The sequence below is a fragment of the Protopterus annectens genome, chromosome 9.part0, assembly GCF_019279795.1.
Source record: "Protopterus annectens isolate FY-2018-M chromosome 9.part0, PAN1.0, whole genome shotgun sequence".
NCBI lineage: Eukaryota > Metazoa > Chordata > Ceratodontiformes > Protopteridae > Protopterus > Protopterus annectens.
In genome coordinates this window covers 694,843,986-694,856,506 of record NC_056743.1, presented here as the reverse complement: position 1 = coordinate 694,856,506, position 12,521 = coordinate 694,843,986, and the positions used below count along the sequence as shown (strand labels likewise).

At 39.3% G+C, this 12,521-nt stretch overlaps 1 protein-coding gene across 1 annotated transcript in view; it reads left to right on the top strand.

Moving 5' to 3' along the window:
- Window positions 1-12,521, top strand: part of LOC122810570 — a 945,872-nt gene that overhangs the window by 862,924 nt on the left and 70,427 nt on the right. Inside the window, exon 27 of the mRNA XM_044082150.1 lies at window positions 9,483-9,642. Coding sequence (XP_043938085.1) covers window positions 9,483-9,642 — 160 coding nt within the window. The remainder of the gene's footprint in view (window positions 1-9,482; window positions 9,643-12,521) is intronic.

Below are 12,521 nucleotides of genomic sequence, written 5' to 3'. Positions count from 1 at the left end.
TGTTCGAGTGTCTTCACTGTTGCAGTCTGGGTTTCCCTCCCTCCTGTCTCCTCTTATTTTTACTTTTGTGTGGTTCCTTTAATTCAGCATTCTTCTGAGGTGTATTTGCAAAGGGTATGGGACCTTACTCATTTTGGGACTCCTGACATCTGGGGCAAGAAAAACTGGAGAACATGGCGTCGGCTGTCAGCTTTGTACTCCTGGCGCTCTGACGTCAGGGAGCATGGCTGAACAGCCGACGCCAGACCCAGACTTTGGGATTCTGGCCGACCGAGGACTGCCTGCCGACAGAGGAGAACCCTACAGTCATGACTGCAACAGTGAAGACACTCGAACATCTACATTTATGGTAAGTGTACACAACTGTACTTTTTAGTCGTGTTGCGTCTGTAGTTTTTCTTGATTTATTGCAATTTTGCTGTACACATTGCGCAGCTTTCATGTTTCTATTTTTGTTCTGTATTCTTGACTCAAACCTTTAATTTTATAATACCTCTGTCATGTTCTTATAACTCTATGAAAAGATTACTGGTCATGTAAGTGCTTTTTTCTTAGCTTGGCTGATGAGCAATTCTGAATAATGTACTTTAAGTCACTGCCTATGTCCAAAAAATTACAGATGTTGTAAGGCACCCTTAGTCTTGTATGGTACATTTCTAATGTTTCAGTATTTTTTGCACGTGATTTTTCTTAAAACTGTTGTATGCTGTTTTGGATTTAAAATGACTACTGAATTTAGTTTTCATTTTTTGATGTATGTTTCTGCTGCAAAGCTGTTTAAGTGTCACATGTTTTCTCCCTAAGTGTAGCATCATTGCCTTTAATACAGTCACCAGCATGTTCTTAACAGCATCTTAATTTTCAGACCTACTTTCCATCTGTGTCATTTAGGACATTATAGAGTTTATAATAATGGGACTTCTAGTTCATCCTTTGGATGTGACATTAAACCAAGGCCCAATCTGCCTGAGATGGTGATAGCTCAGGTGAATGTAAAAGATCCTACAGCACTTATTGAAGGGGGGGGGGTTACCTGGTACCTTGGCCGAATTTCCCCTAGTCAGTATTAATTCCACTTCAGGTATTGCCTGAAAAGAGGACACTGGCCTAGTGGAACTAACGCAGTCAACAAAGCATAAATAAAATAATAAACCTGGCTGTGACATGACAGTCTGAAAGTTAAATGTAGCTTTCTTATTAACTTATTATGGGGCACTTCATGAATATTTGATGTTGTTAGATAAAGGCCAACGTTTAGGATATTTTATTAAAAAAGATGTGAATAAAAAGTTAAATATAGATAAATGTACTATGGCTACCTTTTACTGCCTGCCTAAACTACATAAGGTACAACAAAGTGGGGCTATTCCACCTGGTAGGCCCATGATTGCTGCTACAAATTATTTTTTGCACAGCATTGGTATTGTTATTCATGAATTTCTTTTGCCATATGTTCAGCAGCTAGATTCCTATATTAGGGACACTTTTGATTTTCTTAATAAAATTTTGGTAATTAATTGGAATTCAAATATGTATTGGATAACCCTGGATGTAAGAAGTTTATATACAAGTATTAAACACAGGGATGGCATTACTGCTTTACAATCTATGTTAGAAGAATGCCCACTATCAAGTTATATTATTGAGTGGATAGAGTTTAGTTTGAATAACAATTATTTTTCTTTTTAATAATCAGATTTTTCATCAACTACAAGGCACAGCTATGGGGGCACCTTTTGCCCCTACTTATGCAAATATTTTTATGGCCTGTTTTGAAAAGAGATATATCTATCATCATGAAATTTACAAAAAAATATGTCATAAAGTATTTATAGATATGTAGATGATTTGATTTTTGTATGCCAATATGGCATTAATGAAGTTGAGAGTTTTGTTAATGACCTACAGTGTAATGAATTTAATTTATCCTTTGATGGCTTGCAATTTGGACAGATAGTTGATTTTCTAGATGTGCATTTGATGGGTACTAGCACTGGTCAAATTTCTACTTCAATGTTTAGAAAATTTCAGGATGGGGGCAATTTCTGCATGGCTCTAGTTTTCATCCGAGACATTTAATTAATTCCCTACCTTATGGGGAACTACTATGTTTATGTAGAATTTGCAATAATACAACTGATTTATTTAAAGCTATCACATTAACTACTCAGATGTTTTTGAATAGGGGGTATTCTTAATTCACTATTCATGATGCTTTGGATAAAATTAGTGCAAATTATTTAGTAACTGCTAAAAAATTTAAAGGTAAAAAATGTATGCATTATAAAAATGAGACTTGTTCTCAAAATACGTTTTATATAGTTATGTTATATAACATCTTGAGTGAACAGATGCAAGAACAAATTAAATATTATTGGAAATTTTTATTGAGGGATGGAAAGTTAAATAAGTTACTAAATGGATTTCCTGTCTTTTCTTATAAGAGAGGTGTCGGTATAGCGGACAAACTTATTAAATCATATTTTATTGCCCCTGTAGAATGTCTAGTAGACAATCCATTACCTAAGGGCACTTTTCCTTGTGGGAAATGTAATGTTTGTGCTTTACTTGTTCAAACATTTTACAAATTGGGTAATAAGAATTTTACTGTATTAGCTAGGTTTTCATGTACTACTTCTGGTGTTATTTATGCTTTACGCTGTCCATGTAATTTAATATACATTGAGGAGACTAAAATAATGTTTAAATATCGACTACAAGAACATGTCAGAGACAAAGAAATGTAGAGTGGAAAGTTCTATTACAACTCATTTTGTACAGTATCATAAAAGTGATTATAGGTTGTTGCAAGCTACTATTTTAGATAAAGTTTTTGTTAAATTAGGTGATGGTGAAATGTTAAAGAATAAATTACTTTTTAAGGAATCTTTATTTATTTTAAAGTATAATACTTTGTCTCCTCATGGCCTTAACTGTGAAATCAATTGGAAATACTTGATTTAATTAGTTGATTGTTGCTATAACTATTTGATTAAGGTGGGATATTTAAGGGGAATGTTTTGTCATTTGTACTGTATACTTCCTGAAGACTGGTTCAGTCGAGGCACTAAAGAAGAATAAACATTTTTTGGATCCTGTTTCCTGTTGGTTCATGATATTCTATCTATAAATGTAGCTTTCTGTTTGTTTCTTGAAATATTCTGAATATTTTCCTCTTCAAAAGTCTTAAAATGCAGCAGTATATGTGCTTGTCTACATCCAGTTTGTTTGTTTGTGTCTTTCGGCTTTTCCCGGTTAGGGGTCGCCACAGCAGAACTCCAGTCCGCTAATGATTGGCAGTAGATTTTTAAGTGCTGGCTTGCCAGGCCTAATGCACAACCTTCAACGAAGGAATGCCCATTCATGCATGTCACCACACAGAAGACGCTCTAACTGAGAATCGAACGGGCACCGTCTAACTGTGAGGCGACAACACTACTGCAGCACCACCACCGCAGTATACGCTTGTCTACATCCAGTATATGGTGAAAATATAGTGATGTATGAAACAATTTACTCTGTCACTAGATGGTTTGTTATATTGTGTCTTCCCTGAACATCTACATGTGGGAAATCAGATAAGTCTTCTAAAATGAAGCTGACTTGGATGACTAATTCTTCTTCTTGCAGTTTTATTTGCAATTACTTATTCAAAAATAGTAATACAGGTTTCAGTTTTCTTCCTAGCCTGTTTGCTAACCCACAGTGGACCTCTGAAGTAGGCAGATCATTTTTACTGCAGATTGATTGTAGAGATTTATAGTCATTAGTATAGCTTTATTCTCATCACCAGAAGTGACTTATTTCTTGTAAATTTTAATGACTATCACATCCTGCCTTTGACTTTTTACTATTTGCCATTAATGCTGAGATGAGTGAGAGACTGTAGTGTAGCTGAAAGCACAGATTTGATGGGAGCGCTTTATTAAAAACTTATGACTTTGTACTAGAACAACTAGCATTAGGGCACCATATCTCAAAATTAAGTGGATATTTTAGCTATAAAGAAAGACTGCAGTTGCAAGCATGAAATGTTACTTACAGTTGTGTACTCTGCAGCAAAGTTCAACACACTGATTATCTCTAAATTTCTCTCATTTTTTATAGGTTCATAGGTAGGTACTAGGCTATCAGCCCAAGGCCTAAGTAAGCCTAGCCAACAAGGTTCCCTGGCTTACTCCACCCAAGAAAGTTATTTTCCTGTGCCACTGTCGAGTAGAGCCACAGAAGTGATCCCTGGGATGTATTTCCTATTTCCCATCCACTCATCAAGATTTTTCTTGAAGAGTGCTAATGAGGAACTTTGCTTGACATAGATGGGTAGATTGTTCCAGAGTATGGGTAGTCTCTGGGACAGGAATCTATCCCTCCTGTATGTCCTATTTAATGTGGTGACAAGGTTTAGGTCTCTAGAGTGTGTAGTTCGGAGGGACTGGGATTTCTTTAGGGGTAGCATGTCCAACAGCTCTGAGTTTGACATAGCTATATATGTTAGGCAGAGATCATCTCGGAGTAGGCGATATGCTATGAAGTAAAGCTGAAGTTTTTTGAGACGGTCAGTGTAGGGCATCTGTTTGAGGCCAGTAATCTTCTTTGTGAGGTACTTCTGTGGCCTTTCCTGCTGCTGCAGATGTCTTGTGAGGTACATTCCAAAAGGGGCATTGTACTCTATAGTGGGTCTAATGAGTGATGAGTAGAGGGGAACAATGACCTCTTTTTTCCTGGATGAGAACCCTTTTGTGATGAGGTGTGCCATGTAGAAGGATTTCCTGACTACTGTGGCAATGTGATTATCAAAGGAGAGACTACTGTCCACCTGGGTCCCAAGATCCCTTATCACACATTCGGCATTAAGTAGACTGCCGTCTGTGTAGTAGTTCATGGGTACAGAGTTTTTACCAAAGGGGATGACAATGCACTTTTTGGCATTGAGCTTGAGGCCATGGCTCTGACACCAGGCATCTGTCTCAGTGAGGCCCTTCTGTAGGATGTCCACATCATTTGGGGACTCAACTATGGCTCCTAGTTTGCAGTCATCCGTAAACTTCATTAGCCAAAGGCCTTGTGTGTTAGCCTGCACTTCAGAGAAGTAGATACCAAACAGGCGACATCCCAGGATTGAACCCTGTGGTGCTCCACTTGTCACTGGTTTAAAGTCAGATTTGGAGTCTGTAACTTTTACAGTGTGGGTTCTGTCAGTGAGCCTGTTGACAACCCATCTTGCGACGTAGGGATTTTTACCTAGTTTAGTCAGTTTAGCTACAATTCCAGAATGGGGGATGGTGTTGTAAGCCTTGGGGAAGCCAAGACAGTCTGTGTGAACCACCTTACTCTCATCTACAGCTTTGGTGACTGCCTCAAAGACGTCAGTCAGGTTCAGGAGGCATGATCTGCCATTAACAAACTGTAACTAGGTAGGGGCACAGAGTTTGGAGGTTACCAATGTCTTTGTTTATGAGTTCCATGATGATATGTTCTATGGCCTTGCAGACCAGGCTCGTCAGGCTAATAGGGTGATAGTTCCCAGGATCAGTGGTGGTTCCCACTTTACAGAGTGGGATAACTGTTGCTGTGTGCCATTCAGTGGGCACAAAGCCTGACGTGAGGCTGTGATTGAACCTGGTGTTTAGGTGGGGAGCCATTTCATTCTGAGGTTCGTGTAAAACGCAGCCTGGGATGTTGTCCGGTCCCATGGATGCTGTGTTTTTGGCTTTAAGAGTGCAGCTTTTATCTGCATAATTGTGATTACAGGGACTCTGCATTCTTCCTGTATAGATATGGGCCCTTTAGGGGGTGAGATGGGGGTAAAGTTAGCACTGAACCTATCAGGCAGAATGTTGGCAATATTAGTTGGTTATGTAATTTTCATGCTGTTGTGCTGTAACTCAGAGCAGATATGTGTGTTGCCATTGAGATTCTTGACTTAGTTATAGAATGCATTGTAGTTGTCCTTAGAATCAGTGGCAATTTTGTTTTTGTAGCTAGCTTTGGAGGATTTTATAAGGGATCTCAGCTTCTTACTTAGTCTAACCAGGGAGATCCTCCACTCATGGGATTTTACTCTTTTGAAACAGATTGTTCCTTCTGTTGTAAAGTTTGTTTATGGCAGGGGACCACCAGATTGGCTTCCTTTTTTTTGAGAATAGCATCTTGGGTCTATTTGGGATAGCACGATCCATGTGCTCATGTAAGTGCTTATAGAGTGCATTTATGTGGGATTTAGCACTCATAACTGTATTGTCCATCTGTAAGGGTGTCATGAAGTTCGCCACTAATGTCTTAAGAAGCATGAATTTGGCTTTGGAGAATTTTTTTACCATGGTTTCCTTAATAGGGGGTGAGGGCGGGATGTGGATATCTAGGGTGATTAGCTTATGGTCTCATTTGACCAACGAGGAGTTGACTTCAGGTGTGGAACACTGGTCACTCATGTGGGTAATGACTAGGTCTAGGATATTGTTGCCCCTGGTGGGGGTGTGGATAAGTTGATCCAGGGCATTGGAATTTATGAATTCCAGAAAGCGTTGAGCAAAGGAGTTGGTACATGAGTAGTTTTCCCAGTTAATGGTGGGGTAGTTGAAATCACCCATTATTAGGGTATTTGGTTGAACCCTAATATTTTCCAGTATATCAAGAAAACAGGAGTAGGAATTCTGGGGCATGGTGGGGGATCTGTAGCAAGCTACAATTTGGATTGCAGTTTTGCCCAGAGTTAGTTGCACTTGGATAACCTTGGATACATTATGCTGAGCAACTAGCCTGGAGGTGTGGATATCCTTAATGAATGTGGACACACCTCTGCCTTTGGTGTTCCGGTCCAGGTTAGATGGCTGATAATTGTGGAATGCGTTATAGCCTGGTAATGCAGGGGTGCTCATTGGAGCCTTGAACCAGGTCTCAGTCACTGCACAGATATCAATGTTTTCCATTTTAAGGAGTGCCTCGAGGGAGTGCATTTTGAGATTTAGACTTCTAACATTGAGTAGCATTATCTCAGTTTTTGTTTGCCTGTTCTTGTTACGGTGGTGAATTTGTCATTTTTACCTTGCCTAAAAAAGGCACTACAGGGACAGCAAGAGCCTTAGCCCATATCCAGAATACCAGGGGCGATAGGTGCAGGCCATGTCTGGCAAAGCATCATGGTCTGTAGACCATGACGTCCCAGGCAGACAGATACTGGATCCCTTTAGAATGACACCAGAAGCTTAGCCAATTGTTGAAGTCAGTCATTTTGTCCTTGTACTGCAATATCATTCTGGGCGATGGCAGGATGCTACTCAGGGCTAGGGTCATACCTGCCTGGGCTACAAGATCAGAGAGCTCTTCCATTTTTCTCTTCATGTAGTCCAGAGAGGTACATCTCAGGTCATTCACACCAACATGGACAATGACAGAGTCATATTTGTACTTGTTGTGGAGTGACCTGAGTGCGTGGGTTATGTGGCAGATCCTGGCATCTGACAGGCAGCTGACATTAACCTTCTCCTTGATTAGCCTGGTCAGTGGGACATCAGTGTGCCTGACTATAGAGTCACCTATGACTAGTGTGTTGGGTACGTTGTTTTGCCTTATGGGCTGTGGTTGAGTGTTACACTAAGTATGTGGGCTATGTGTCATTTGGGTTGTGTTGGGGGATGGAGGTTGCTTGCATTTCTGCTTTGGAGGTCTCTGTTGCTTGAGCAGATCATTATTGAGAGCCTCCGTGAATGTTTTTATGTTTCTATGTGTGGATTTTGGTGGTGTAAGTTTAGTGGGTCTATGTGATGAGTGTGGTGTGGTGCAAGTGTTTACCTTCTCCTCTTGACTGTCACGAAAACTCTACAAATTAATTTGTGAAATTGCAGGTGACCAATCATCAGTAATCTCATCAAAGTGTCATACCAATCAGATTTGTAGAAATAAGACTTGCTTCTTCAGCCCACTATCATTTTCTGGTTACTAGGACCAATTTTGGACTCCTATGCATCTAACCCTGCACTACTCTGCATTATTCTTTTATAAAGCTATCCTCAAAGAAGCATAACTGCATCCTATTCAGTGCATAAACCTCTGGATATACTCTCTCTGGTGGTTAGATGGGTCTTTGCATATGTGCATATGGTTAGATGGGCCTTTGCATATGTGGATATGGTTAGATGGGCCTTTGCATATGTGCATATGGTTAGGTGGGCCTTTGCATATGTGCAGATACTGTACTCAGTTGGAATCATATGTGGAAAATAGCAAAGGCGACTGTTAATGAGGAAGGCTGAATGTGATAAAAACTTTCAAGTAATTCAAGATAAAGAATAAAATGCAGGTAGTCAGCAGCATTCAAATAAATATTTTTAAAGGAACAAGAGAGCAGAGCTGGAGTACACAAAAAGAGGGGAGAGCATTTGAGGTGCAGGCTCAAAATGGTGATATAAGTTTCTATGCAGTAAAAAAATAAAGGGCAAACCAGTTATTTAATGTGCTGACTAACTTGCTTCTGTACCTTATGAAATGTGTGGGAAATCTGAAACATGGCAAACACATTGAACTGAGCAGTACTTATCTGATAACAAATAGATATCTCTGTTTCAAATAAATAAATACATACATACATACATAAATAAAGTAGGTCCTTACTGAAGGTGCACCATTAATTAGGATTATCAGATTCAATAATTGAAAGTATTAAACTGTTTCTGTGTGGGTGGGGATGTTGCCTGGTTCCTTCTGAGCAGAGGCTGCATATCCTCCTTGTGTTCACATGATTTTTTTCAGGCTCTCCAGTTTTCATACACATCCCAAAGACATGCAGTAGTTTGGTTGGCATTGCCAAATTGTCCGTATATGTATGTACAGTGTGTGTGATTGAGATATAAGAATGGCTTGGCAGTCTAATTCCATTCACTATGTGCCTTCCAAACTCTTTGGATGGTGACTGCTGTTCATGGGGTTACTGTGGGAGTCAGATACATTTAATAGTATTAATAAATCAATTAAAATTTTCATCAAAAGAAAACAGAATGCATGTTCAACTCCATTTGTGAAATGTAATATAGGAAACCGTATAATCTTATCTTTGAAACATTGTTTGCCTTGTTGAAAGTGCTCAGTTCTTCCTTCAATAGCTAAATAACCAGTGTAATGGAAGAACTCGTTTTCTGAGTCTAAGCTGTGTATCCATATCAATCACATTGCAACATAAGTAGTAGAGACGTGTATTTTTCTTTTCTTCTAACCAGCTTGGGAGAAATAAGTAATTTAATTAAAAAAAAACATAATAAAACCATAATTAGACAGAACCAAGACAGAATCAATTGAAAATTAGTACCTTTGAAAATATGATTCCAGAATTACAGAGTGACAAGATTAAGCAAGCCAGACATTTGCTTATATATTCTGATTTAGTTTTTGTTTGTACAGCCTCTTGGCTTCTTTAAGTTTAAAATGTTATTACATTATTTATATTGCATTGCTTCTGTGGATAATGTCTGTCTTTTTGTTCCCACCAGATAGCACTTGTGGAACAGGAGCCTGTTCTTTTTGCTGCATCGATCAAAGACAACATTTCATACGGCCTCAGTAATTGCAGCATAGATGATGTGATTGCAGCAGCCCAGAAAGCCAATGCCCACAGCTTCATCCAAGGTCTGGAGAAAGGCTATGAGACAGGTACATTCCTTCATATGTAGACTGGATGCGGAAGTCCTACAATTTCTGAGAGAATAACTGACTGTACCAATGCATTACAGCCTGATAGTACCTTGATAAGACTATTGAGAACAACAAGCTCTTGGCCAGTGTGAGCTATGCAGATTGCTTAGACCTTGGTTACAAATTCAAATGTCTATTACCTTCATAAAATCAGTCCTGGTATGCACCATTCTACATTTAATTATGCATGGTGTTAATATTAATTGTGTAGCCTTCTGATGGAACTTCTGGGATTATATGATTACTTGAAAATATTCTGGTTTAACAAATAGTTATGTAGATCTCAACTGCACCTTTTTATTTACATTATTAATCTTTCATTTTCTTAAATAGTCATTTTATGTGGTTCCTCTTATACTTTTAAATATGTTTCTACTAAGAATTTGTATAGCCCAAATTCCATTTATAGTCAAAGTCAAAATTCAAAAGTAACTTTATTGTCATTTAGATCTACACAAGTGTAGATTCAGTGAGATTCCATGCAATCAGCACATCATGGACAGACAAAAAAGAAATCACATACATAGAAAGACATAATTTAAAACAACATATAATAATACTACCACCATCATATAAATCAACTCTACACCTAAGTATATAGCTACATATATTCCTTGAAACGCACACTTGTTAAGATACTAAAAACACAAATCTAGCTGCAATGTTCAAGTAATAGTATTGCAAATGAACCATGTACCATATTATGGGTGAACAAACACATAGCAGTAGCAGCTGGAGAAAAAAAGTATTACATCTGGGTTGGTGGTATAATTTATAATGGTTGGCTGGGCTTGATAAATAATAGATAAAATAATATCACACAGTGAATGGGAAGTCCCAACATCCTGACCTGCCAACGATCAGACCTAATGTTGGAGTTAAGAAGTCTGATCACCTTCAGGTAAAAACTGCCTTTGAATCTAGTTATCCTGCATCAATTACTGCAGTATCTTTTACCCAATGACAGGCTCATAAACAGACTGTTTGCAGGATGACATTTAGTATTTTGGTGGCTCTCTGTAGGCTTCTCAGTGTATAAAGATACTGGATTGCAGGCAGATCCTGGATTTTAATTTGTTTGTGTAGGTATTTCCTTAAACAAATATTTCTGTAATAGGTATTCAGTATTTAGTTACTGTTTTTTTATTCACCAGAGTAATCTTCTGAATGTTGAGGCCTTCCTTTTTAAAAGTGAGGTAGGAATAGACAGTGAGACAATCATATATGGTAGGTAAGCAAGTATCAAGTATTCGCACAGTAATTCATACTATGGGACAGAATGTATAGTAGGCAGGAAAAGAAAAGTGAATACATACTCAGACTAGAGTTTAAAATGTCAGGAATTTTAAATAGCCATACATGTTGGCAATGGGTGGCATGGTGATGCAGAGGTTAGCATTGCTGCCTCGCTTGCTTAACCCTCTCGACTGACTCATAGCTGATATACCTGCTTTGTGGAGTTCCCAAGTTCTTCCCATGTTCACATGGGTTTCTGTCAGGCTGTTTTCGTACATATTCCAAATACATGCTGTAGGTTGGTAATACCAGGATGTCCCTAGATGCCAATAGCAGTATGGATATGTATGTACATGTGACTGACTTTCTATCTGCCACTGGCTTCTACCTTGTTCCTACTGCATGGTTGGCTAGACTTCAACCCCATGCAACCTTGAACTGGATGAAAACAGATTTGGAAGATTAATTGGTTGTTGGATGTATGTAGGGTCTCCTTTTACGTGCAAACGGTTTGATGCTGTTGACAAGTAAAGGTATTTGAGCTCTTGGTATAGTGAGACTCATTCTTCAGGCATTTGACTTTAGGCAGATATTTGAATTCTGGTGAAACCTGTCCATGCAACTGAAGGATTGCAGTTTTTCATAACCTAGCTCAGTGCTGGCACCAAGACTTGTGCACCCCTGAAAGCAGGCTTACCATTACAGGCTCAACCCTACACATGGTGATCATGCTTGAATTTCTCTCTTTTGGAGCTGGTGGGGTATGGGGCACTCCCTTCCTGTTATGATCCTGTCAGGAGGAATCTGAGAACTGAGAAGCCATTATTTCCATGAGAAAGAAGGATAATACTTTGCTCCACACTACAGCTGCTACAGATGACTCCCTTTTCAGGAAAATTTGAGGCATTCAATGCAAAGATTCCTGTATATGTGCAGTTTAGAAACAATACAATTCTGCTGTTATGGAAATGGATGGTTTCTATAACACTTCAGCTGACTTGACTAAGATCCTGACCAGGCATCCTTAGGCTGATTCATGTGTTATGTTCTTGGTCTAACACATGTACCAGACATCACCGAAATTTGCTACCTTGCCAACAGAGAAGAAGGATAAAAATCTGGAGGGGTGGTAAGAGTGTGTTCTCCCCTACCACACTGAGGCTTAGCACCTCAGTTCATTGTCACACCTGTCTTTTTTTAGTCCTCCTTAATATAATAGGTACTGAAGAAGCCTTCCTCTCTCAGTGTGCCTTGGATGAATGAGAAAGTGATCAAGACTCAAGTTTATATCTTCCGGGCAGGCTTCCATGTGGTATAATACCTCTCCACAGGATCACACCTTAAGGTTCCTCTGCATGCACCCAGCGTTCCATTTGTTCAGTGAGGTGGGAGCTGGGCATCTCCAGGACAGGTGAGAGCCCTATGACACATTCTTTCCTGCCTGGGTAACCTAGCTGGTCCATCAGTTCCCCAGCAGCTAGAGTCTGGTGGCTGGGAGTGGGTCATCTTGCTTGTCTTGTGATGTGGCCTATCCATTCCAGGTGGAGAACTTCCTCAGTCGCATGGTAGCTTCTCAGGCTCGACTGCATGCAGGCTGCCTT